Source organism: Phocoena sinus, chromosome 12 (genome assembly GCF_008692025.1).
Source record: "Phocoena sinus isolate mPhoSin1 chromosome 12, mPhoSin1.pri, whole genome shotgun sequence".
Lineage (NCBI taxonomy): Eukaryota > Metazoa > Chordata > Mammalia > Artiodactyla > Phocoenidae > Phocoena > Phocoena sinus.
The window spans coordinates 14,441,602-14,467,595 of record NC_045774.1 but is presented as its reverse complement, the minus strand read 5'-3'; the positions used below and the strand labels follow the sequence as shown (position 1 = coordinate 14,467,595).

Below are 25,994 nucleotides of genomic sequence, written 5' to 3'. Positions count from 1 at the left end.
ATTCACATTTTCATGGCGTGAACTGTAGCAAAGAAAAAGACATTCTTATTGAAGCCATGGAAAGCCTGTGAAAAGCCAGGTTCTGGTTGTGAAGAGGTTTTTATTATATTTGCTGATTGCCTCTGAAGTTTGCGTTATCCCAGATCTTCTAACGTTATCCAGGGCTGCAGCCTCAGGAGGGAAATTTTATCTCCAGCAGAGATCAATTGCAGGAAACAATCCCAATTCTCAAACAGTGGCACCCAGACCTGATGGCCGACCAAGCCCAGATGTAAACCATAAAACAGAACTCATGCGCCCACTGGTTGCAAGGAGGAGTTTTATCTGGTGAGCCCATCAGGAGGTCAGGCATAAAAAAACATGTCCTGGGCAGCCTGACCCCTGCTTTTGGCTTTTATCTCAGTCTCTTTCTGCAGCTCAGAAGGGCACAGAGTGGGCTCTGATCCGAGGATATTTTTTCTCTTTGGCTGCCTCTGCTTTGGCTCATGTGTCAGGCCGAGTTGAGGAAGGCCAAGCTCTAAGAGTGAGTGGTCTCAGAGGAAACCTCTCATCAATTAAGAGCATTGGCCATATTCAAAAGGGTGGAAAAGTTTGGGGAAAACTTTTTCATCAGGGAGACTAGGCTGGAAAGAGTGTTCTGTTTCCCGAGTTGGGTTCAGCATGGGAAGGGTGCTGGTAAGTGAATGAGCACAAGATGAGGATGTGTGGAAGGCACTTCTCCTGGAGGAAACATCTGCCTTCGGATTGGATCACACCTTTTCTAAAATGGAAGGTACCTCTGGAGAGGGGTTGTCTGGCCATCTCTAGTTGATCTGCTTCTGCTTTTACCTAGAATCACAGCAACCAGTCAATGAGAATTTGAAGGGGTATAAGGCACATTTTGTCCATTTTCTCTAGCTCCACAACTCTCATTTTTCCTTTTGTGTTGGACAAATAATTGTCCCAGAGAGTCCAGTGTTGTGGACTGTGAGGTGGCAATCTGTGTGATGTGATTTGATCAACGCTTAGAAGTCCTCTGTTTTCATCAGCTCATACTTTTTTTTTTGCCATTTGTTCTTCCTTTTGTTTAAGAGGTTCATTGCCCAGTTAACATCCCAGTGCATAAATGCTTATAACACAAGAGACACAACCACACCAACAATTGTAGAGCATTTCCTAGTAGGCAGAACACATACACAGTCATCGTTTCATTTGATCCAAATTTCAGAACAGCCCTGGGAAAAAGATATGCTTAGTCATTCACCCTGGAAGTGGGAAAATGAAATCTTATCAAGGCCAGAATCTCATTCATAGTTGCTGAACCGGGCTTCTTGATTTGGTAGCCGATACCATATTAATTGGCTCATCAGAAAAGTGGTTATGAAATTGCTGAAGGTTAGTGTCTTGAGAGGTAATTTAGCAGGTAGCCTTCTTCTTCTTCTCCTTCTTCCTCTTCTTCTTCTTCCTCTTCTTCTTCTTCCTCTTCTTCTTCTTCTTCTTCTTCTCCTTCTCCTCCTCCCCCTCCCCTCCCCCACCCTCCTCCTCTTCCTTCTTCTTCTTCCCCTTCTTCTTCTTCTTCCTCTTCTTCTTCTTCTTCTCCTTCTTCTCCTTCTTCTTCTTCTTCTTCTTCTTCTTCTTCTTCTTCTTCTTCTTCTTCTTCTTCTTCTTCTTCTCTCCTCCTCCTCCTCCTCCTCCTTCTTCTCTCCTTCTTCTTCCTCTTCCTCTTCCTCTTCTCCTTCCCCTCCTTCTTCCATAAATGAGAGAATTAATCAGAGAGTAATGAGAGTAAGTAATTTGCCTAGCTCATGCAAACCTGGGTTTTCCACAGGATGTTTGGGTTGCATTTGGTCTAGCTGTGTTGATACATTTTGTTCTCTCAATCATTGTGGTTCTGTTTGACATTGCAGCTGGTGGACTTCAGGGAGGTGGTTTCTCAGATGCTGGCCTTGAACATGACCAGTCTCGCTCTTCCTGACTATGAAATCATCAAATGTCTTGAAAGACTGATCCATTCACACCAGCATCACTTTGTCACCTGTGCCTGCCTCAAAGATGTGACCACAAGGCAAGATGGACACCCACAAGGCCACTTACAACTTCTTCATTGAACACCATATCTCTTGAGGGAGGTGGAGATGAGAGATAGGACAGAGTTCTCAATTTCACAAATTCCCCAAACCTTTGAAGTTTGATCAGTGTGTGAATATCGTATACTTTGATGATAGAGCAAGAATTGATCATGGGCAAAAAAAGATCTCAAAGGTGCAAGCCTTAGGTAAATGTTTGGCACTAAAATCACCTATTATTTTATTTGCTAGCACTTTGGGACCCAGATGAATTTCACTAGATTGTGTATCTAGAATGGGAAATGACGGTAGGGAAATAACAATTATGGGGTTTCTATTATGAGTCAGGAGTTCTACTACCCAATTTAATTCTCATAATAACCATGTGGAGAAACTTTAATGTTTTTACTTTACAACCTCTCTGGGGCTTGAGAGGTAATCTTGGTTACCTACCTATGATTGTAGTTAGTTAGTGACAGAACCAGAATGAACACCAGGTCGGCTCAGTATCAAAGACTGCACCTTCTCTGTTATTTCACAGTCCTACTGTTTCTCCTGAAATTCCTGCGATTCTGGTGGAAATTGCCTTCATCACAAAGGAAGGAAAACATCTGTACAATCAAGGATTGAAGTCCAAAAGTGACTGAGATTTATGAGTGTAACCCACATGATTTCTTTAAAAAGCCATACACGGGCTTCCCTGGTGGCGCAGTGGTTGAGAGTATGCCTGCCGATGCAGGGGACGCAGGTTCGTGCCCCGGTCCGGGAAGATCCCACATGCGGCAGAGCGGCTGGGCCCGTGAGCCATGGCCGCTGAGCCTGCGCGTCCGGAGCCTGTGCTCTGCAATGGGAGAGGCCACAACAGTGAGAGGCCCGCGTACCGCAAAAAAAAAAAAAAAAAAAAAAAGCCATACACCTAATTATGTGGATGAAACATACATAGATCTGAGGTCCTATAAAATGGTCCTCTTTCAAATAAATGTTGCTACCAGATCGTATTTGGTGGTAATCATTAATGTTTGAACAGAGCCGAGCTCAGTACTTTGAAAATGAAAGCTTTAACATGAAATACTGGTAAGATGAAGAAATTGTACACAGTTTATTCACCAATGTATCAGATGTCCTGACAGCCAGCAGGGATACTTTTTCAGGATTGAGATTTTATAGTGAATTTCTATCATTTTCTGTCTTCCTTTTAAATTTCTATTTCACGAATATTTTTCAGGAAACCATATTCTTAACTTCCCAAGGAAAACCTGTTTCTCTTTTGGGTTATTGTCTTATTTCTATTGATGCCATAAGAAAAAAAATTTATATTCCCTTAAAAGAGCATTAGTGTCTAATTTAAAGGAGAAGGAAAAAATAGATTACACCCAAGCATTAAGAGAAAATGAAAACTCTACAAGAAAGGAGGTGAGTTTGACACAGTTTGGATGACAGCTGACGTAGAGGGAGAGTGACCAAGGGTCTCCGCTGGGGGATGGGTCGTCTCTGCCTGGCTTTCTCTGTCGTGTGCATTTTGCTACTGCACATCCCTGACTTAGGACATGAATGAGGTCTACAGTAGGGGAGGTAGCCACGTATTCTCCCAAGGGAAGGTCTGTGGTCTCTGGAGATCCCTCCACATGCTCCAAAGATGCAGTGGCTGCTGCTCCAGACCCACATTCACCTGGAGGGGAGGAGGCGGCTTCGCTCCTCGGGTCTCTGGGGGATAGAACTGCTGAGTGACTCTGCTCCGTCCAGGCCACAGAAAGCCGTCGTTGATGGGGTCAGGGTGGGCGGGCGGGACCAGCGGTGGGGGAGATTGTTTTTGTGCATTCTCTCTGTTTTCATTTTCCAAATACAGTCTTTGATGAACTTCATTTATTTTCTTTGTAAATTTATTTTTGACACTCTTCAAAGATGCTTTTTAACAACATCACTTTAAAAACATACACCGGGGCTTCCCTGGTGGCGCAGTGGTTGAGAGTCCGCCTGCTGATGCAGGGGACGCGGGTTCGTGCCCCGGTCCGGGAAGATCCCACACGCCGCGGAGCGGCTGGGCCTGTAAGCCATGGCCGCTGAGCCTGCGCGTCCGGAGCCTGTGCTCCGCAACGGGAGAGGCCGCAACAGTGAGAGGCCCGCGTACTGCAAAACAAACAAACAAACAAGCAAACATACACTGTCATAATATTTTTTTTCCATTTTGACTTATCATTAATTGTATTTCCAGATTCATATAAGAGATTAAAAATGGTCCATACTAAAAATGGTTAGTCCTGTACTTTCTCCTTATTACACAAAATTACATTCCATTTATCTAAATATGCATTTATATAATATTTCCAAAATATAGCTCAAGCATAGATACAACCATCTTTAATACATATAGAAATATTTAAAGTGTTTGAATATAGTCCTTAGGAACTTCTGGTGGAAAGGCTATGTGGGATAAGAAAGGTAAATTCTATCTGTGTATATATGTCCATATGCGCATTAACTATTTGTCATTTGGACAAATTGAGAATCCCTTAATAAAGCCGTTTCCCTTCCTGTTGACGTGCCAGTTGGTTGTCGGCTTTCCCTCTGTGGCTTTCATTCCAGAGGTGGCAGGCCAGCTTCACATTTTTGTGTTAGATTTTGTTCTTCTGTAATATCCATGTATATTTCATGTTGTCCAATGAAATGCATTAGTGTGATGTGATCTTCTAAATAGAGTTTTAAAATCTTTAACATTAACTCTTCTACCAAATCACTTGAGTAATAATTGCTGCTGAGGTTCTTATTCTGATCATTGTGTGAGACATTTGAATGTGTGCTTAGAATATCTCAATTAGAAAAAATTTAACTTGATCCATCTACATTTCCAGTTTTACTTTATCTTATAGATGAACAGCGAGTGATTCAAGGTCAAGGGGCTGTGGGCTGCAAGTTTTAAAGAATGTCTATATTATTGATATTGTAACAATTAGGACTTAGAAAATGAAGTCTAATTTTCACTGGGGAAGCGTTTCACAGTTCTTTGACTGGGAAGGCTCTGCCCACTTTACACAGTAGCGATCTTACCCACTTTATTGTACACCCCACTTAGCTTCTTCCCAGCAAGTGGGGTCTGCATGCCTCTCTTTCCCCTCTGCAGCTTCCATGCTGCTATTCCTTCACCTTTGTATAAGAGCCACCATTCTTTTGAGGCTCGCGCTAACTAATACATAACTTTCTTCCAGTCCTTACTGCAGTTAATTCACTAACATCCTGTCTATTCTTCCTATGTAAGACTGTTGAAATGGTCCAGAGGTGTCTTCTCCACTCTCATCAAGTACTACCTTCATCTTAGGTGACTTTCATGCCTATAAGGCAAACCCATGCAACATTTTATCTTTAGTTTCTTGTTCTTTCAGCTCTCATACCTTTGCCTCCTTTGGTTTCAGCCACCCAACTCCTGGACTGGAGTTTCTAGTAATCCAATGCAGGCTACCTTAAGCGAAGAGATTTGGGGATGCTCAGTTGAAAGATTCAGGGGTAGACTAACTTCAGCATGGCTAGATCCAGGGATTCAACATTGTTTTCTGGATCCTTTTTGCTTTTATTCATCTTTGTCTCTGCTTGGTTTGCTTGTCTTTGTGTATTGGACTCGCTCCTTCTGGAGATGATTTCTCTATGTTGCCAAGAAAGATGGTCATAAGCAATTACAAAGTCTTTACAAGTGAGGAACTGAGCTGAGAAAGAGAGATTCTCTGCCTCTAACATTCATGGAAGAAATCTCAGCATAGTTTAATCATCTCTTCTTGGTCACATACCCCTGAGCCAATCACTCTAGCCAGAAGGATGAACTCACTGGCTTGCATCCTATGCCAACCCCTGCAGTGAGGGTGGGATGGGGTGAGGCTCCAGAATAATCTGTTCAACCAGAACCACATGTAGTAACAGAGGGAAAGTTCCCCAAAGAAAGAGAAGCTGGACGGACAGACAACACACATCTATTACACATGGCCAGATTCAGGGTCTTCGAATCACCTAGAACTTCTCCACCTCTGAAATCTTAAATGCTCCATAGCCTCTTATTATCACAGAACTCTATCTCTTACTCCCAAATAACTGTTCTTTGAGATACCTTGGTCCTCATATTTTCTCCCTACTAGACCTGCTCGTCTTCACTCCCTCTGGAGCCAGCCGACATATTTCCTCAGTCATTCTCTTCCTAACACCTTAAACTTCTTGTTCCCTTGCCCTTCTGTCCTCAACTTGGAATTAATCCCAACTACCAATGTTTTTGCTGCTTTTCCTGCCCCACTGAAGGAGACTGGAGGAAATCACATGAAAGCACAGCTAACTGGTATGCCAAATCCACGGCCTTTGATTTCACTTGAGCCCTTTGTACTAATTGGTAATCCTTCACCGTTTTCCTGGTTAGATCTCACTGCCATTCTCCAAAATGACTGCTGCAAATATTCTCCATTCCCTCGAGGCTCTTACCTTGTCTTTTCCTTCTTCACTGTCAGCAGATAATCTCATTTTCTATTTCACCCAGAAAATAGAAGCCATTACAGGAAACACCTTTAATATCTGATCCTAACATAGCCTCATACGTGTGCCCGCCCTTTGTTGCCTCCTTCTCTCCTCCTGTCTTGGGTTATTCCCTCTACCTGGCCTCTTGCATCTTAGTTCTATTAGTTGTTTTCTTCTCTCAGCTGTCTTCAACCTTGCCTTCATTAGTGGCTTATTTCCATCAGTCTTTAAATATGCTCAGATCTCTTTCATCTTAAAAAATATCACTCCTTGTACTCCACAACTTAGAGCCTTATTTTTCTCTCTCTTCACAGTAGAACCACTTGAAAGTAGGGTTTGTATTGCTGACTCTCTGGTCTTACCTCCCATTCATGCCATCATCCATGGCAACCTGGCTTCTCTCTCCACTTACCCAGCTCTCACATTTTTGTTAGCAAATCTCTGTTCCTTTTAAAGTGCTCGTCTTACTTGATCTTTCTGTAACGTTTGATTCAATTGACCATTTCCTTCGTGAAACATTCTCTTCTTTTAACTCCCATACTGTGACATTCAACTCCTTTTTCTCCTGCCTCTCTGGGCGCTTGAGTTAGATTATTTTAAGGTTATCAGACACAAAATTGAAATGAGAGATTTGTGTAAGGATAAGTGTGGGTATAATTGTGGGTGGGAATCTTGACCTCACAGTCAGAACCCAATGATCAGTCACACATCCCATAAGCTGGAACAAGTTGTTAGTCCAGGAACTAGAGTGCCAGTCTCAGGGTACCGTGCAGCTGCCATGGCTGGATTCTCTTACCCATCCCATGAATGCCGGTGTCCTTTGATGCCGTGATGATTCAACTTCTCCCTGCCTCTGCTTCTACTGCTTCTGCCGATACCATGGTCAGCTCTCCACTCTTCTCTCTACCTTTAGCATCTGCTTCTGCTTATCCTGGGCTTCCTCTTCTTTATGTTCTCTAGTACTTCCTGGCTTTTCTGTACATCCCATTTCTGCTCCCACCATTAACGGCTCTTGCTCTGTCTCTCTGTGTTTTGCCTCCGGAAGGAGAACTTGGTTAGCTTAATCCATCACTCTTCAGTGCGAGCAACACTTTTATACCATGTCACCTTGCAGGCCAGCAGCGACAAGCCTGTAGATAGGTTTTCTTTGGATCAGACACCCATTTCTGGTCCATCTACTGTGGTCACAGAAGTGGGGTCTCATGTCTGTCTCTTGGATGTTTTAAGTGTTCCATTGGGGTCTGTCTTAGTCCCTTTTTCCCATACTTCATACACTCTCCAGTGCGTTAGCCGTTGACTTCAGGCAAGTTACTTATCTCCCTGCGCCTCAGGTTCCTCATCTGTAAAATAGACGTAAAATATCTACCCGTTATGGGTTGAATTGTGTCCCCCCACCCCCACCAAGACATTAAAGTCCTAACTCTCAGTACCCTATGAATGTGATCTCATTTGGAAATAGGGTCTTTGCAGATAGATGATCAAATTAAGATGAGGTGATTAGGGTGGGCCTTAGTCCAGTATGTCAGGTGTCCTTATAAAAAAGGGAAAATTTGGACACAGAGAAAGACACACACACACACAGGTAAAACACCCTGTGAAGATGAAGGCGGAGACTGGGGGGATGTAGCTAAAGCTGAAGATGCCGCACGTTGCCAGCAAAACGCCAGAAGCTGGGAGAGAGGCATGGAACAGCTTGTTTCTCACAACCCTCTGAAAGAACCAATCCTGCCAATACCTTGGTTTCACGCTTCTGGCCTCCAGAACTGTGAGATGATAAATTTCTGTTGTTGAAGCCACTCAGTTTGTGGAACTTCGTTAATGAAGTCCTAGGAAACTAACACACTCTCTTATAAGGTTGCTGTAAGGATTAAATAATGATAAGCTTTTAGAAAATATCCTGGAACACAGGGAATACTCAGTGCCTGTAAACATTGCTAACCAGTTCCTCCTGTTCTCATGGCTTTAATGATCATCTGTGTGGTAATGATGCCAGCTTTTCTTGCTCTACGTGAGACCTTTGTCCTGATCTGTACAGCAGTCTCTGCAGCAGTATGGTGTGGAGGAGGCACACAGAGGGTATGAGCAAACTAGACTGGGGTTCAAATACAGGCTCTCGCGAGGGACTTGGGCTACTTGGTTAACCTTTCTGAACACTGGTGCTTCAGGACTATAACAGAAACAGCAAGAGCATTTTCCTCATACAGTCCTTGTAACGATTCAGTGAGTTGACGTATACAAGGTGCATAGCTTGGAACATGGGTGTTACAAGAGCTCAGTGAATGTGATTAAATCCTGTCTGTTCCACCACCCGCCTTCTCCCTCATCTATCCATTATATACCATTAACACCACTATACACCATTATACACCATTAACACCACAGTGGGTTACACACCATTATCTCTAACTCACTCAGTCTCTGCTTTAATGTTCCTGGCATGAGGGACTGTCCTCTCCCTTCTCCATTGTAGTCAGAGTGATCACTTAAAAAAATACAAATAGGATCCCATGACTCCTTGCTTTATGCCCATCAACTGTTCTCGCTGCTCTCTGGATAGCGGCCAGCCTTGCTGGCACAGCACACGGGGCTGTCTTCCTCGCCTTCTTCTCTATGGATGCTATACTTCCTACAAAACAATGTTTGCAGTCTCCCCAGTGTTTTCTTCGCTCCAGGGCTTTGCAACTGCTGACCTTTTGGACTGTCTTTCCTTCCCACACTTGACTGATTCCTGCTCATTCTAGGGTCTCTGTTTGGATATTACCCTCACCAAAGAGTTTTCCCTGCTATTCTTCTTTTTTTTTTAACATCTTTATTGGAGCATAATTGCTTTACAATGGTGTGTTAGTTTCTGCTTTATAACAAAGTGAATCAGTTATACATACACATATGTTCCCATATCTCTTCCCTCTTGTGTCTCCCTCCCTCCCACCCTCCGTATCCCACCCCTCTAGGTGGTCACAAACCACCGAGCTGATCTCCCTGTGCTATGCGGCTGCTTCCCACCAGCCATCTACCTTACGTTTAGTAGTGTATATATGTCCATGCCTCTTGCTTTGTCACAGCTTACCCTTCCCCCTACCCATATCCTCAAGTCCATTCTCTAGTAGGTCTGTGTCTTTATTCCCGTCTTACCCCTAGGTTCTTCATGACTTTTTGTTTTCTCTCTTAGATTGCATATATATGTGTTAGCATACGGTATTTGTTTTTCTCTTTCTGACTTACTTCACTCTGTATGACAGACTCTAGGTCCATCCACCTCACAACAAATATCTCAATTTCATTTCTTTTTATGGCTGAGTAATATTCGATTGTATATATGTGCCACATCTTCTTTATCCATTCATTCGATGATGGACACTTAGGTTGCTTCCATGTCCTGGCTATCGTAAATAGAGCTGCAATGAACATTTTGGTACATGACTCTTTTTGAATTATGGTTTTCTCAGGGTATATGCCCAGTAGTGGGATTGCTGGGTTGTATGGTAGTTCTATTTTTAGTTTTTAAAGGAACCTCCATACTGTTCTCCATAGTGGCTGTATCAATTTACATTCCCACCAACAGTGCAAGAGTGTTCCCTTTTCTCCACACCCTCTCCAGCATTTATTGTTTCTAGATTTTTTGAATAGACATTTCTCCAAAGAAGATATACAGATTGCCAACAAACACATGAAAGAATGCTCAACATCATTAATCATTAGAGAAATGCAAATCAAAACTACAATGAGATATCATCTCACACCGGTCAGAATGGCCATCCCTGCTATTCTGAGTCTAGTTTAGGTCACCCACCTATGGGTTTCCATGGTGTCTTGTGCGTAACTCTACCAGCATTTATTTACAACAATCCCTTATGGTTCTATCCCTTTTCATGGGCAAAGAAACACCAAGACTCAGAGAAGTGAAGGTTATAGCCACATAAGCTGGAACTGAAAGCTGGGCTACTCTTACTTCTAGGTCCACAGTGTTCACTTTCAGCCATGTTGCCTCCTACAGGCTTGTTCCCTGTGCATCTAGTGTTTAGCCCATAGTTGATGCTCAATGAGCATTTGTTGAATGTGTGAGTGAATCAGCCAATGGAATGGAGTTTGAATATTGAAGGGGGCTGGCTCTTCCTCTCTTTATGTCCCAAAACATAAACTGTATGATGATTGGATTGGTTCTTACTGCATGATGATTTGTATGAGTAATTTTAAAGTGGGCAGATGACTGTTAATGATAAAAGCTTATAGACTCACAGGCATAGAAAACAAACTCATAGTTACCAAAGGGGAAGGTGGAGGGAGGTATAAATTGGGAATTTGGGATTAACAGATACACATTACTATATATAAAATAAAGAACCAATTGTGTAGCACAAGGAATTATATTCAGAATCTTGTAATAACCTACAATGAAAAAGAATCTGAAAAAGAATATATATATCTGAATCACTTTTCTATACACCTGAAACATTGTACATCAACTATACTTCAATAAAAAAAAAGAGCTTACAGATGTAATTCTTACCACACTATTTTCATGTACACTCCTTTGTTTTGATCTATACAATGGGGCAGGTATGGTTATTCCTAGGAAATGAGAGGGAGAGAGGAGAGAGAGAGAGAAAGAGGGAGGCTCCCTGAATCCTGGTCCCATGAGTTTTCCTTTTCATAAAATTGCCTTGTGGTTAATTCTTGACCTAGCAGAAAGTAGGGTAGAGGATGGCATAAAAAAATTCTACTCCTCAAAGTGGTAATGGCCCATAAACAAAAGTGGAGCGATCATATCCACTGTTGATCTGGAAACAGAAGATGGGGGACAAAGCTTACACTCATGCTCTCTGGCTCCAGACTCACAAATTCTATTTGAAAAACATGCTTAGCTGGATGTATTGCTAAGCGGAAAATAGATTTTATTGTTACAGTCATGCTGAAAGTCACTTATATACTGAAAACATACCTTTCCTGTTTTCCTGTATGGACTGGACTGAATGTATTTACAAGGCACGGAGGAAGCTGCAGGACTTGCTGAAACTTCTCTGGCTTCTGAGCAGGTGCTGTGGTTCACTACCTACGTGCCCCCTTCAGGACTGAAGCACTCATCCTCCAGCTGCCCAGAGCTACCGGCTCCTGAAAACCCACAGCTGAGTCCCTTGCAAGGACTCGCCCTTGGCTGAAGGGATACCTCACCCTGGGTCTCAGACCCTTCCCAGGCATTGAATCCAGTGACTGATCAATGAGGGACTACAAATACCTGGTCTTCTGCCCTCAATACAGGACCACTCTGAAGGATCACCTCAGATTCAGAATTCCTCCCTCCCCCAATAAGATCAGCCAAGGTCTTTGTTGTGACTGCATCACAGTGCAGCTGCTTCCTCTGCCCAGTTCCGCTTTCTTATTTTCTTACAGGTTTTGTTCTGAACGTGCAATTCAACAAACTCCCTGCATCCACATTCCCATCTCAGAGTCTTTCCAGGAAGCCTGACTTAAGACAGATTCGTTCATTCTCCTTGCAACTAGTTATGAAAGTACAATGTAGGTGTTTTCCAACATGTGGTTTTTATCAATCAGTCAGTCAACAACTATTGATCACTTGGTGATATAAGACCTGAAAAACACAAAACAACAAAACAAAACTGAAAATATCTATAACTCACAAATTACTTGATTTTTCTGCTCCTTTCCAGAATTCTCTATAGAGACTCATAACTAGATTCCAGTATAATGTTGAATATCAAAAAAATATTTTATTTTTTTTCCATTTCCTATCAGTTTCAACAGGGTACGGAATAGACGGTATTCCAAGTAGCTTAAGCAAGAAGGGATGTATTACACGGTCTTAAGTGGATTGTAGAATCATGTGAAGGCTGGAGGAACAGACTTGAAGTTGAACTTTCCATAGCAATTTCCAGAGGCCCATTACAGAACTAAACCACCAAGACAGCTGCTGCTACTTCTGCAACCAGGAAGCCAGTGGATCCAGAATCTCATCGATATCATCAAGTTCTGGAAGCCACCGTTTTCAGGTTTTCAGAGTGGCTCGCCTACTGCTGCTAACTCCAGAACCTCACTGCCACTGCTGCCGTCTGGGCCAGGAAATGGATGCCTTGCGTCTTGCCTCTTGGTACCCAGGGATCTTATGACCGTATGGTGGGACCTCTGCTAATGAAGCCCCAGAAGACGCAAAGTGTCCGTGACATGCTTACTAAGAAAAATAGCTGTGGCAGTAGAGGTGTGACCACTGCCGTCTTCCAAATTGCACCCTTGGGCCTCTGACTGGCCAAACACAAATTATACCTGGAATCTTTTCTCAAAGGATTCTAGGAAACAAGAGTACTTAGCTTCCCAATGTCAGAGGTACAGAAAAGCATACCAGAACAATGTGTTTCAAACTTTAAGACATACTCTACTGTAAAATTCATTTGACTCACACACACCCGCAGTCACAGTCACGTCTAACTGAAATAAAAGATTCACAAGACAATGTGATGCCCCATGATGGCTTCTATCCTAGTCTATGCTGTGCAATTCTATGCTAATCTAGGCTACTCCACTCCATTAAGAAATGCTGATCTTGGGACTTTCCTGGTGGTGCAGAGGTTAAGAATCTGTCTGCCAATGCAGGGGACACGGGTTCGAGCCCTGGTCCGGGAAGATCCCACATGCAACTAAGCCCATGCGCCACAACTACTGAGCCTGTGCTCTAGAGCCCGCGAGCCATGACTACTGAAGCCCGCACTCCTAGAGCCCGTGCTCCACAACAAGAGAAGCCACCGCAATGAGAAGCCTGCGCACCGCGATGAAGAGTAGCCCCTGCTCGCTGCAACTAGAGAAAAGCCCATGCGCAGCAGCGAAGATCCAACACAGCCAAAAATAAATAAATTAATTAATTAATTAAAAAAAAAAAAGAAAGAAATGCTGGTCTTGACCCACCAAGTTGACTTCGTGACTAATGGATGGCAACTGGCAGTTTGAAAAATACTGCACCACAAGAAGGGGAAATGGATATTGAGTGCCAATCCACAATGTCTACTCTACTCTGTTCCCTCCCCTGAATTAACAAAAAGGATTTAAGGCTGCTCACAGAAAAGACTTAACAGTGTACAGTGGATTGAGAATCAGGAGAGCGGGTTCTAGTCCTTGGGACAGCAGTTTCTCCTCTTGAAAATGGGTGCATTGTAATAGCTCTGTGTGCTTAATGACCTGATTGACATTTACCTGGGAAAACAGAGAAAAAGAGTGATTGGGACCTTATAATTGTTAGTAGAGGAGGGATGAAGCTCGCAAGGCAGGCTTGACGGCAAATGCAGCTGTGAATCAACTGTTATACTCCTAAAAAATATTAGTTGGCTTTAATTAAGTTCCTGGTTATGCAAGTAGGTGTAAAATCTGATGATTCATTCTAAGAGTGTGACGGCGCATATTGAACATGCAGTGTATGAGTAGCTCACCTGCCCCATGTATGGAAGGTGATTGTTAATTTCACTGGTAAGGTTTGTAAAGAATTTAATCCCTTAATGTAGAGCTTTTAGGTCAAAGCTTACATTTGCCAATGATTAAGGCTTTCAATATGGACTTTTTTCTAATGCAGTGTAGGTTTGAAGGTAATTGGTTTGAAAAAAGAAAAGTCTATTGAGAAGACAGAAAAAATAAACATTTAAAAAATGCCTATTCTGTGCCAGTGTGCCAAGGATTTTCATCTACACTAACTCCTATAATCCTCACAACAGTCCTTAAAGGAGGAACTGTGATTCTCATTTTTACAGGTGAGGGGAAAGAGGGTTAAAGTGATTACGAGGGGCTCACCCAAGGTCGTTAAACCAGCAAGTAGAAGAATGTGGAATTTGCACTCAGTTCTGGCCGACGTACAGCTCTTGCTTTTTTTACTGTACCAGAATGTCTCTGTTGCTTTCATTATTTGTTCAAGGTGAGTATAAGTGAGAAAATACTCAAAACAGACTTTATTAGGAAGACTGAAATTTTCATGTTTTAGAAAAAGAGACATTCTAATGGGTACTTGAGCTGCCCATTTTATCCAAAAGCTTTCTAAGACACACTTTGCTTTTTATAGGGCAATGATATCTACAAGCAATTTGGAATTGTGAAGATAATTTGCTGGCATTATTTTAGTGTCATATCTTTCATGCTTTCCTTTTGCTTGTGATAACGTTTAAAGCAACTAATTGGAAGAATTTGTAAGTAACCTAAAAGACTTCCCTAGGTACCTCCATTCTGTAACTTAATACAACGGCCTGCCATATATATGGGAGTTTAGTTGTGTCTGGTTGCAGCAGTGTGAGGAATGCTAAGCTGGTAAAACATGGGGAGAACGTCTACAAAGTGTTTATGCCTCTTGAAACATTGGACTCTTAACTCAGTATTTGTTTTTGAATTTTTCCTCTTTTAGAAAAAATGCATAAAATTAAGTAAAATACTAGATTAAAAACAGGACATTTCAATGTGATTCTTCACCGATGCAATTTAATTTTTATTACCCTCAGTACAGAGGTTGAGCTGACATATAAACCAAGAGGATATATAATATATGACTTTGGGAGACGTGATCCACATACTTTTGAGAATCACACTGCTCTTTTTTTTCCCCCCCAGCTAAGTCAAGTAGCTTATTTAAAACTTTTCTTTGATTGTTTCTTATAAGTAAGCTAACGTATGGTCTACGTGGCTCTGTTGATAGTCCTTAGAAGGTCCTCCGCAGAGATGATAAAGCCCCTTGGACACTCCTCTCAGCATATGTGATGAGTTGCAAAAAAGTTCTGAAAAGCACTTAATCTTACCACCAATAGTAACCATTTATTTATGCACTAGAGACTGCTTTGTAAGCTTTATCTAATTTAATCTTCTCTTAAACTCTCTGAGGCAGACACTGTTACTAGCCTCACTTTAAAGCTGAAGAAACGGTCTAAAGGAGGTTAAGGGACTAGTGTCAGGTGGCTCCCCTGGGCGCCGGGTGGTCTAACCAGTGTTATTCCTCCTGCGTTCTTCTGCCGCCTCCAAGGAGGAGCCTATTGCCAGGCCCTGGAGGTGGAGGCCTGGCCAGGCTGTGCCCTGTCCTGAAGGAGAGTGGGAACTTTATCTGTGTATGCGGATTAGCCGGTGACCCGGAAGTCTAGGGGCGCGGCCAAGAAAGAAAGGTGTCTGCTCAGCAGAGATCTTTGTGTGGACAGGAGCTCACTCGGACTCACCGGTTAGGGAGTTAGGACGATTGACTTCAACTGAATGTTAAAGGTTATTTTTAAAAGACGTGCTACTGCCACCGTCGTGGGGACTCCTGTACCGTTTGCTTAGAAGTCTGATACCATGGGGATTAAGAACGTAGATGTGGCGTTGTGCTCACTGGACTCTCATCTGACCCCTACCTTTTACTGTTTGCTTCCATACTTGGGCATCGGTTCTCTCCTCTGTAAAATGAGGACTCACAATGGTACCAAATCTTCTACAGTTGCTATGAGTTAAGTTAAATAATAGCACAAAATGTTCAGTCCAATGTCTGGTATAGCATAATTGTCTATGTATATATTAATTATTATTATATTAATTAAATTATTATTACTATTAAGCCCTTACGAGGTCCAGTCATCATGTTTTCATATTGAATACCTCTGTTCCTAGAGTAAATCACTATCATCAAAGACTGATTTTTTTCCTCCCTCTGGGTGGACTGTTACACGGATGGCCACTAGTGAATCATGCCTCTTGGTGTTGATGCCCTTGTCTAATCCCTCCCCACTCCACAATGACTCCGGGCTTGGCTCTGTGACTTGCTTTGGACAATGGGACGTCAGTGGGCGTAATATAACTAGAGGTTTGATAAACACTCGCATATTGGGACTTACCCTCTTGAAACCCAGACGCTATGCAAGAGAGACCAGACTCAGCTAGTCTTCTTGGAGAGAGATTCTAAGACCCCACGGGGACAGAGGCCCAGCCACCCCAGTGTTCTGGGTGAGCCTAACCTTGAGCCAGTTTTCCAGCTGAGTGCAAACACCTGGGGGAGTCCAGTCATGAACAGAACCCACAGAATCCTGAGATTAATAAATCAGTATTGTTTTGGGCCATTGACTTTTCGGGGTTGGTTTGCGATGCGGCAATAGAAGATTGGCGCATCCTCTGTCGTGTCTGCATAATACTGCGGAACGTCACCTCTTATGAAACCTATGGTAATAAAAATGCAGCCCGAATACTAAAATCCCGATGGCAAATGGACAGCTGTGGAGAAAGAGAAGCGTTTTCAAAGAGCTCCGAGTAGCACATCTACATTGTGGGCTTATGTCCTGTTGCCAAGAAGTCCATCAGAAGGCACCTGAGGGAGTTGCCAGGACTCAGGTCTGATGGGAAAGCCATCACTGTGGCCTTGGGCCTGTGGAAATACGAAAAAACCCCACAGACACTCCAACTGCCTCACCACAATAATTGCTACTCACATTTCCATTCGCCAACAAAACCAGTGTTTACAACAGAAAAATAAGACAATTTATATTTTCAGAAATAAATGTTTTATTTGGAAAATATCAATGCCAGTTGCACCCTAATGGTGTTTTTCCAAAACATGTGGTTAGTAAGAAGAGTAGGGTAAGGACTCAGGTTATTTTGGAGAGCTCTAAGAACTTGACCAAATAGTATTGAATGTTATTGTATTTGAAGGGTTGAGAGCCTGTTTGCTCTGTGGCTGCTGAGTAGATGTGACATGTGACTGACTCTTTCTACATGGGCCAACCGAAGTACATATACCAAACACTGCTGTGTCTCAGTGACTCAGCTTCCCTTGCTGAATCCCTTTTTTTCATTGCATTTAGATGAAATGACTTGAGTGATTTGGACATTGGAGAAGATTATAAATCTTCTGGGGAAAATACATTTAATCCATGACTAGGATGGAATAGATAAAACAATCAATTTTGAATGAACATAAAAAAAAAGAATTTAATTAATTAATTAATTTTTTTTTGGCTATGTTGGGTCTTCATTTCTGTGCGAGGGCTTTCTCTAGTTGTGGCAAGCGGGGGCCACTCTTCATCGCGGTGCGCGGGCCTCTCACTATCGCGGCCTCTCTTGTTGCAGAACACAGGCTCCAGACGCGCAGTCTCAGTAGTTGTGGCTCACGGGCCTAGCTGCTTCACAGCATGTGGGATCTTCCCAGATCAGGGCTTGAACCTGTGTCCCCTGCATTAGCAGGCAGATTCTCAACCACTGCGCCACCAGGGAAGCCCAAGAATTTATTTTTAAGAGCCATTTTAGGTTCACAGCAAAACGAAGTGAAAGGTACAGAGATTTCCCACATAACCTCTTCTCCCCACATGCACAACCTCACCACTATGACAATCCTATCCTTAAGAGGTACATTTGTTACAATCAATGAACCTACATTTATACCATTATCACCCAAAGTCCATAGCTTTACAACTCCTGGTGTTGTACATTCTATGGGTTTTGACAAGTGTATAATGACATGTATCCATCAGTATAGTATCATACAGAGTAGTTTCACTGACCTAAAAGTCCTCTGTGGTCTCTGCCTATTCAACACCCTCCTCCCTCTCCTCACCCCCCGAAAACCGCTGATCTTTGTTACTGTCTCCATAGTTTTGCACTTTCTAGAATGTCATAGAGCTGGAATCATACAGTATATAGTCTTTTCAGATTGGCTTCTTCCACTTGGTAACATGCATTTAAGTTTCCTCCATGTATTTTGCTGCCTTGACAGCTCATTTCTTTTTAGTGCTGAATAATATTCCATTGTCTGGATGTACCACAGTGTATTTATTGATTCACCTACTTGTAGGACATTTTGGTTGCTTCCAAGTTTTGGCAGTTATGCTGCAAACATCTGTGTCTGTGTGGACATACATTTTCAACTCATGTGGCTGAATACCAAGGAGCATGAGTATTAGATCGTATGGTAAGAGAATGTTTAGTTTTGTAAGGAGCTGCCAAACTTTCTTCCAAAGGGGTTGTATCATTTTGCATTCCCACCAGTAATGAATGAGATTTCCTGTTGCTCCAAATCCTTATCAGAATTTGGTGTTGTCAGTGTTCCGGATTTTGGTCATTCTAATAGGTGTGTAGTGGTATCTCATTGTTGTTTTAATTTACAATCTCCTAATGACAAATAACGTGGAGCATCTTTCCATATGTTTATTGGCTATCTGTATATTTTCTTTGGTGAGGTGTCTGTTCAGATCGTTTGCTCATTTTTTTTATCGGGTTGTTTGTTTTCTTCTTGATTTCTAAGAGTTCTTTGTATATTTTGGATAACAATACTTTATCAGCTATGTATTTTGCAGATTTTTTTCCCATAACAATTTTTAAAGGTAATAACCTTTGGGAGATTTAAATTAATCTTAGCATTGTGTAAACAAAAACATTTAAAAACTTTAAGAACAAATAGAAAGACATTAGCTATTATAATCAAAATTTTTTTTAGTTTCATTAAAAAAAATTTATTTATGTATTTATTTTTGGCTGCATTGGGTCTTCTTTGCTGCCCGCGGGCTTTCTCTAGTTGTGGCAAGCAGGGGCTACTCTTTGTTGCAGTGCACGGGATTCTTATTGCGGTGGCTTCTTTTGTTGCGGAGCACGGGCTCTACGCGCGCAGGCTCAGTAGTTGTGGCACGTGGGCTGAGTTGCTCCGCGGCATGTGGGATCTTCCCCGACCAGGGCTCGATCCCATGTCCCCTGAATTGGCAGGCAGACTCTTAACCACTGCGCCACCAGGGAAGCCCCATAATCAAATTTTGGGCAAAGAATTGGGGAGTTGTTGGTTCTTTAAAAAATCTGATAATTTTATGTGAAAGAGAGATTATAATAAAAAATCTTTGTGAGCTGCAAAAATGTAGTTATAAAAATAATCAAAGAATAGGTAACCTAATTAAGGCTGAGAAATAGGAAAATTTTGGAGAGAAGAGGGGAATTGTCAGTGTCTTTCCATTGTTTTGCTTCCATCTCATTGTATTATGGTTATTTTTGTGTCTGTCTCCTCTGCTAGACTGTGAGTTCCTGAGATGTATTACCTTCCTGATGCTTGAATCTTTGTTGCGTCTGAAATGAGACACAGCGGAACTTTAGTAAATGTTTCTTGGATGAATGAATGTAAACTGATTTAATACTCTAAGGTTTCCATGTAATTGGATTTGTCAGAAACAATCTTAAATGTCATTTGATGACCAACTTGTGGCACTAAGACATTGGAGATCTTATTACATAGTGGTTGGGAGCTTGGGCTTTGAAAGGAAAGAGATTGGCGCTGAGTCCTCATTCACCACTTTTGAGCTGATCTTGGGCAATGTATCACTCTTATCTTTTGCAGTAAAATGGGACGAAAAGTAATGCTTGTCTCATGGGGTTGTTGTGAGGATTAAATAAGAGCACCGGTGGAAAGTGCCTCGCCTATGATTGGGACTCGGGAGATGTTAGTCATTGTTATGTTAAGTGAACTAACGTGGTGCACAAACAAGATTGTGTTGGCACAGCAAAGGGAGGAATGCCAAGTCCTGCTGGCAGAGACAGGCGAACCCGTGGAATGCAGAGGCACAGGTAGATTAAGGCTGTGGTGCTAGGAGGTGGGAGTGAGCCTTGCTTTGGTACAGGGTGCCTTGGGCTACAGTATCTTTCTGTTGACATTCTTTCTCTATATTGTTGTTGGCCTTAGGCCAAGGACACTTACATTTAAGTATCCCTACAGGCACATTCTGACTGTAGACAGGGCAGAAGTGGGTAAAGGGGCAGGACTGTGGACCAACTTCTAGACGGCCAGCCTGCAGTAACCCGCTAGCCCTTTTAGACCTTACTCAAGGCTCCTACAGAACCCCAAGTCCCCAATCCTGGGATTCAGATTGATTCATAACTACCAGTGGTCTCTTAGTTTGCTATCAACAGCCATAAAACTCCAAGCACTAAGAAAACATTGTTGCTTACATGACTCCACGGTTTACTCCACAGTCTAATATGGAAGAGGGCGCTAAGGGTGACAAGAACTTAACGAGTAGAGGTATTGTTTTTTCCGAAGAGGAAGCCAAAACATGCACTCCGGAGGCTCTTAGGAACTGATGTCCAGCTCATGTAGTATTAAACGGTTTCACTGGAGAGATATTAGGATTAGATGGATAACTCTGGGCAGATAAGTGAACTGTCTCATCTTCAGTAAATGGGTCCTATGAAAGTGAGGCTAAGTGGAAAAAGACTGGCATTTGGCCTAGGTGAGGTTCTTTGGTTCCAAGCTTGGTCTTCACAAAATGCTTTATCTAGTTATGAGTCTCGAGGACAGAGGTAGTTACCACGTTCAAAGGAAGACAGTTTGATTCTTACAGCTCTTCATGACCTGTCAGTTCCCTCTGTAAAACCTGCTCCGAAAACACAGCAGGGTTTTCTCTTTGATGCTTAGTCTGGGTCACACTGACTGCAAACGACAAACAATAGTGTGATGTATATTTTGATACATCTAGATAACTATTGAATATACGTGTTTGTATTTCTTCTCGTCTGTCAATCTATCCATCTATCTTGAATGAGTTGTCTCTCACCTATTAGAAAGTTTACTGGAAGTAGTCTTTTATGGATTCTTCGCTGATAACCATGCAGTGCTTTTCTGTTGAATTAAGAGAAACAGAACCTCCAGATAAAGTGATTTCTTTTCGACCTTGCTCTTTGGAGGAGTTTCTAGATCCTACCTATGGAATACATGCCATTATGTGCAGTGTTCAGGGAGCCTCCGATATTGCCCAGCAGCGCATAGAAAGAAAGAAGAATTGCTATGACTTGAATTTTTTAAAATATAGATTTTTCCCATGAAAATAATATATGAATAGATTCTCCATGTGAATATTAACAGAAAATCAGGTAAAGCTAAAATTTCCTCCACCACTCCTAATTTCATTCCTCTACCTAAATACAATAAACTGATAATTAGTTTATAAATATATATACGTGTGTGTGTGTGTGTGTGTGTGTGTGTAAACAGAGAGAGAGGGAGAGAGGTTTTTGGGAGATTTAAACATAAATGGTATTACATGGTATGTATTACTCTACGTCTTGCTTTCATCACTTACTAGGATGTCTAGAGATCTTTCAATTCATATAGATCTATTTTCCCTCTCATGATATCCTGCGTGGTATTTCATAACATAGGTATTTCATAATTTATTTAATCATACTGTTGGATATTCCCAATTTTTCACAATCATAGACAGCCTTGCGATGAAACACCTTATGTGTGTTATTGTATGTATTTCAAGTGCTCCTCTAGGGCGATTATGGAGATGCAGCCTTGCTGGGTTAAAGTGTGCACTCACTTTTCAAATGGCTTTCTTACATGGCAGAACCAATTCACTTTCAGTAGATTATGGGAAAATCAGTCCCTCCTCCGTCATCAACAACGGATAGTGTCAAATTTAGAAAGTTTGCTAATCTGACTGAGTGCAAATGGTGTGTGGTTGTTTTATTTTGAACTTTCCTAATGCAAGAAGAGATAAGGGTAGCAATTTTTACATGTTATGCTTGTTCAGGTCCTCTGAGAAGCAGACACTAAGACTAGACCAGATGTGCAAGAAGTTTATTAGGGAAAATGCCTGTGAAGGAAAAAGGGGAGAGAGCAATGGATGTGGTAGAAGCTGTGGGACTGCCATGCAGGTTGGAGGAGAGCAGGGGAGGAGGAGGGCTGGGGAACCAGATCTATAGAAACAGGTAGTCTCAGACACAGAAACACTGTGTCTCAGACCACAGTGTAGTTCTTAGAACACTTGGCCCAGGCCGATGTGGAGCCTTTGAACCAAAGTCACCTGTCAGAGGAGTCCAGCGCCCGTGCCTCGCAGGAATCCTGTACCCGGCAGCCCTCTTGCTCAGTCACTGGCTCGAAGCAGCCCATGGGAATCGTGGCCTCGGTGTGAACTCAGCAGCCAGAAAGTCTGTCAGGTATGTTCCCCACAGCAGATCTGAGTGGTGCATTTTTATGGCTACCACATATATTTATTGGCCATTGGATTTCCTCCCTCTAGGAAGAGTTTCTTTGTAAAGGGTCACAGAGTAAGTAGTTTAGGCCTCTCGCACCTCCTTGACTCTGCCTTTATAGCAGTAAAGCAGCCAAAGCCTATACTGGGTGTGTGTTTCAATAAAACTATATTTACAAAGGCAGGTGACAGGCCAACCTACGTTGCAGTTTCCTGACTCCTGGTCTCAGTTTCCTGACTCCTGGTTTAGGAGATGCCTGTTTCTATAGATCTGTTGCTTGAGAGGTTTATAAATTTTGCCTGTAAAACTATTTGGACCCAGAGCTTTTCTTAGGAGGAACTTTGACTAAGTTTCTCATTTATTCTGTGGTTACTGGTATGTTTAAGTTCATTTACTCTTATATCGATATTGATAAATCATATTATTTTTAAAAGTTCAGCCACATGGTGTAGATTTCAACTTTCTTACTACTAATTTTTATGTAGTCTGCCCTTACTTTTCAAAATTTCTATATTATCACCTTTTTTATCCCACTTTTTAAAAGTTGATGTTTTATTTTGGATAGACTACATGAAATTAAAAAAAAAAGCCTCTAGTACAAATAGATAGAAATCAAATAAATGTATAGAACCCAAGGTGATATCAATTATTTGTCTAAATCTTGATGTTCTGTGTATAAGGAAGAGCAATAGCCACAGTTATGATGACACTTTATCAATCTAGCCAGATTCATTAATACTTTTCTTTTTAAAAACCATCCATAAATAGAATTATTTTTTTATTTTATTTATTTTTGTGGTACGCGGGCCTCTCACTGTTGTGGCCTCTCCCGTTGCGGAGCACAGGCTCCCGATGCGCCGGCTCAGCGGCCATGGCTCACGGGCCCAGCCGCTCCGCGGCACGTGGGATCTTCCCGGACCGGGGCACGAACCTGTGTCCCCTGCATCGTCAGGCGGACTCTCAACCACTGCGCCACCAGGGAAGCCCCTGCCCCAGCTTCTTATTTGTAAAATGGAGTTCCTAATCGTACCTACCATGCAATACTGTGACATTTAAAAGAGTTAATGCATGTAAAGAACTTAGAATCGCGTCTGGTACAGGTAAGTGCTACCTACTGTTAGTGTGAGTATTATTAGTCCCATGTGCTTTTGTGCTTGCTTTTTTCCACATCTCTGCTTGTAAAGGTTTTATTCTGCATTGTTTCATCTCCTGGCATCTATCTTTGGTTAATTTTATGTAATGGTTGATGTACTTTTTATAAGAAATTTTTCTGGTGAAGTTCAGCAAAGGATGGTTCATTACTATGTCAACACCAGAGATCGCTGTGATATCTTTTGCTTCACCCTCAGAACTTCAGCAGAGGTGTCTCAGCAATGAGGGAATCCTCAATAGTCCCCACCCTCCCACTGGCCATCTTTGCCTCTATTTCTGGGCACTGTCCTTTCACAGCCTTCAAGATATTGTGATGTCAGAGAACTTTCTGCCTTGGTTGAGCTAGTCTCCCCTGAGCATCAGAGATGGTGGTGACAGTTGATGGAGTGGGCTATTTTGATGCTAATTTTGCAGGGTTGCGGAGGGAGGGGCATTTTGTGTGAGCACAGTATTGGGGGGAGAGTATTGCAGTGGGAGGATAGAAAAAAGTATTGCAGTGGGAGGATAGAAAAAAGACTCTCTACAAGTCTTGTAGAGAGTACCTCTTAATACTATTATGCCTATTTACCTGATTGTTTTTTTTCCAAAGAAAAGCTGTATTATTGACCAAAATTTTAAAATTTCTCATTTAGTTTTATTTGCAAATGTATTGATTTCTTTATTTTTATTTATTCATTTCTTTCTTCTACTTTTTCTTTTTTGGAGATGTTATTTTGTTTTCTTCAATTTCTTGAGCTGAAATCTTATCTCATTTATTTTTAGTCTTTTTGGTTTTCTAATGAATACATTTAAGGGCTCCGAATTTTCCTCCGAATAGTGCTTTAGTGGTATCCCATTGTTTCCACCCTTCCCAACCTGTTCACAGTTTATTAGTATCCTTTTCAACAAATTCCAACGTTCATCACACTGTCTATGTAATTATCTAGTTATTTAAAAAAACATACACATTTGTTGACTGCCTTCTGTATGCCAGGCACCGTGATAGATTTTGAGGATACGATGATGAATAAGACAGTCTTGGCCTTTTAAAAACTCTCAGTGGAATCCAGCAATTTGAGAAAGCAGTAAGAAATTTCTACCACTCAGCATCCTATGACTAATAACTGACATATGCATGGAAATGTACAGTTTGCAAAGTGCTTTTTAATACAAAGGGCATGTCGGTTAATTCTCATTACAACCTAAGATATAGGTATTATTTTTGTTATTTTTTAATCATTATACCATTTTACTATGAGAAAACAATTGGACTATTTCCCCCCCAAATTCCAAAATATAAATTATTATAGCTCATGTGTAGATTATTAAATGACATAAGAAAGGTGATAGAAATGGCATGATGTAGAGACACAATTCATATTCCAGGCTCCAAATCTTGAAATCCTTCTACCATCTTACTTGGTGTGTCTTCGTTAGCTTGGAAAGTTACTTAACCTCTCTGATCTTCAGATTCATGATCTAAAAATGGAGAAAGGGGATGGAGGTTAAGGTAATAATTTCTAATGCTTTTTCAAACCAAACATTTTATGAGTCTACCTTGCATTGTACCTCCACTTATAGATTAAACATTTTGATAAGTTCACTACAGACTCTTCATTGTGTTACTGAAGTTGTGATGAGAGCCAGCTATTATTCTGTGGTAGAATGTAAGTGTCTCCTGTTCATTGTTATACTTTATTGTGGTGATACATTTGCTAGAATTATTTGCTTTTTCTACCCTAAATGGGATATTATTGAAATCACAAAATACAGAACATGGAGAGAGAATTTTTTACAAGGCCATCTCTTCTCCAGCAGAGGAGAACTAAGAAGTCAGATTTTGTCCTGGCCTGATACTGTCACACATCAAATGCCTGTGTTGATTTGAGAGCTGATGCAGCTCGTAATGATACATCATAAAGTATACATATTATTTTGTCCTGGCCTGACGCTGTCACACAATCAAGTGCTCATTGAATAACACTGCAGTTCACTAGGTAACATAGTCTGAACTATTTTGCAGGTTGCTGTCCTGATTTTATGACTTGACTAGGGGACAATTTTCATATCTGTTACTTTCCTGCATGTATAAAACTTTTTCTTTTGCCCACATAGCCTAAGAGATTGTTCAGGTTATAATGCCAGTGACAGTCTTATCTTGATTTTTGACATGGGAGGGAGGTATTTCTGGACTAGGCAGTTGTAGATGTCATCTATAAATGTTCTAAAAAATGTGGACCAGGCAGAGGACATCACAGAGTCTGGGTCAGAACTTTAGTTCTGGACCTGGCTCTGCCCCTAAATCAGCACAGTGCCTTAGTTTCTCCTCATTACAGCAGGAAAAAGAATACTCGCTTTGTCTATTTCATGAGTCTGTTGTGAGGATACAAAGAG

The 25,994-nt window shown here is 41.7% G+C and overlaps 1 protein-coding gene across 1 annotated transcript in view; it reads left to right on the top strand.

Annotated features, from left to right (window-relative positions):
* CCDC170 (coiled-coil domain containing 170) overlaps positions 1-2,799 on the top strand; it is a 91,255-nt gene extending 88,456 nt beyond the window's left edge. Inside the window, 1 exon segment of the mRNA XM_032650985.1 lies at positions 1,887-2,799. Coding sequence (XP_032506876.1) covers positions 1,887-2,087 — 201 coding nt within the window. The 3' untranslated portion in view covers positions 2,088-2,799.
* The last annotated feature ends 23,195 nt before the right edge of the window (positions 2,800-25,994 follow it).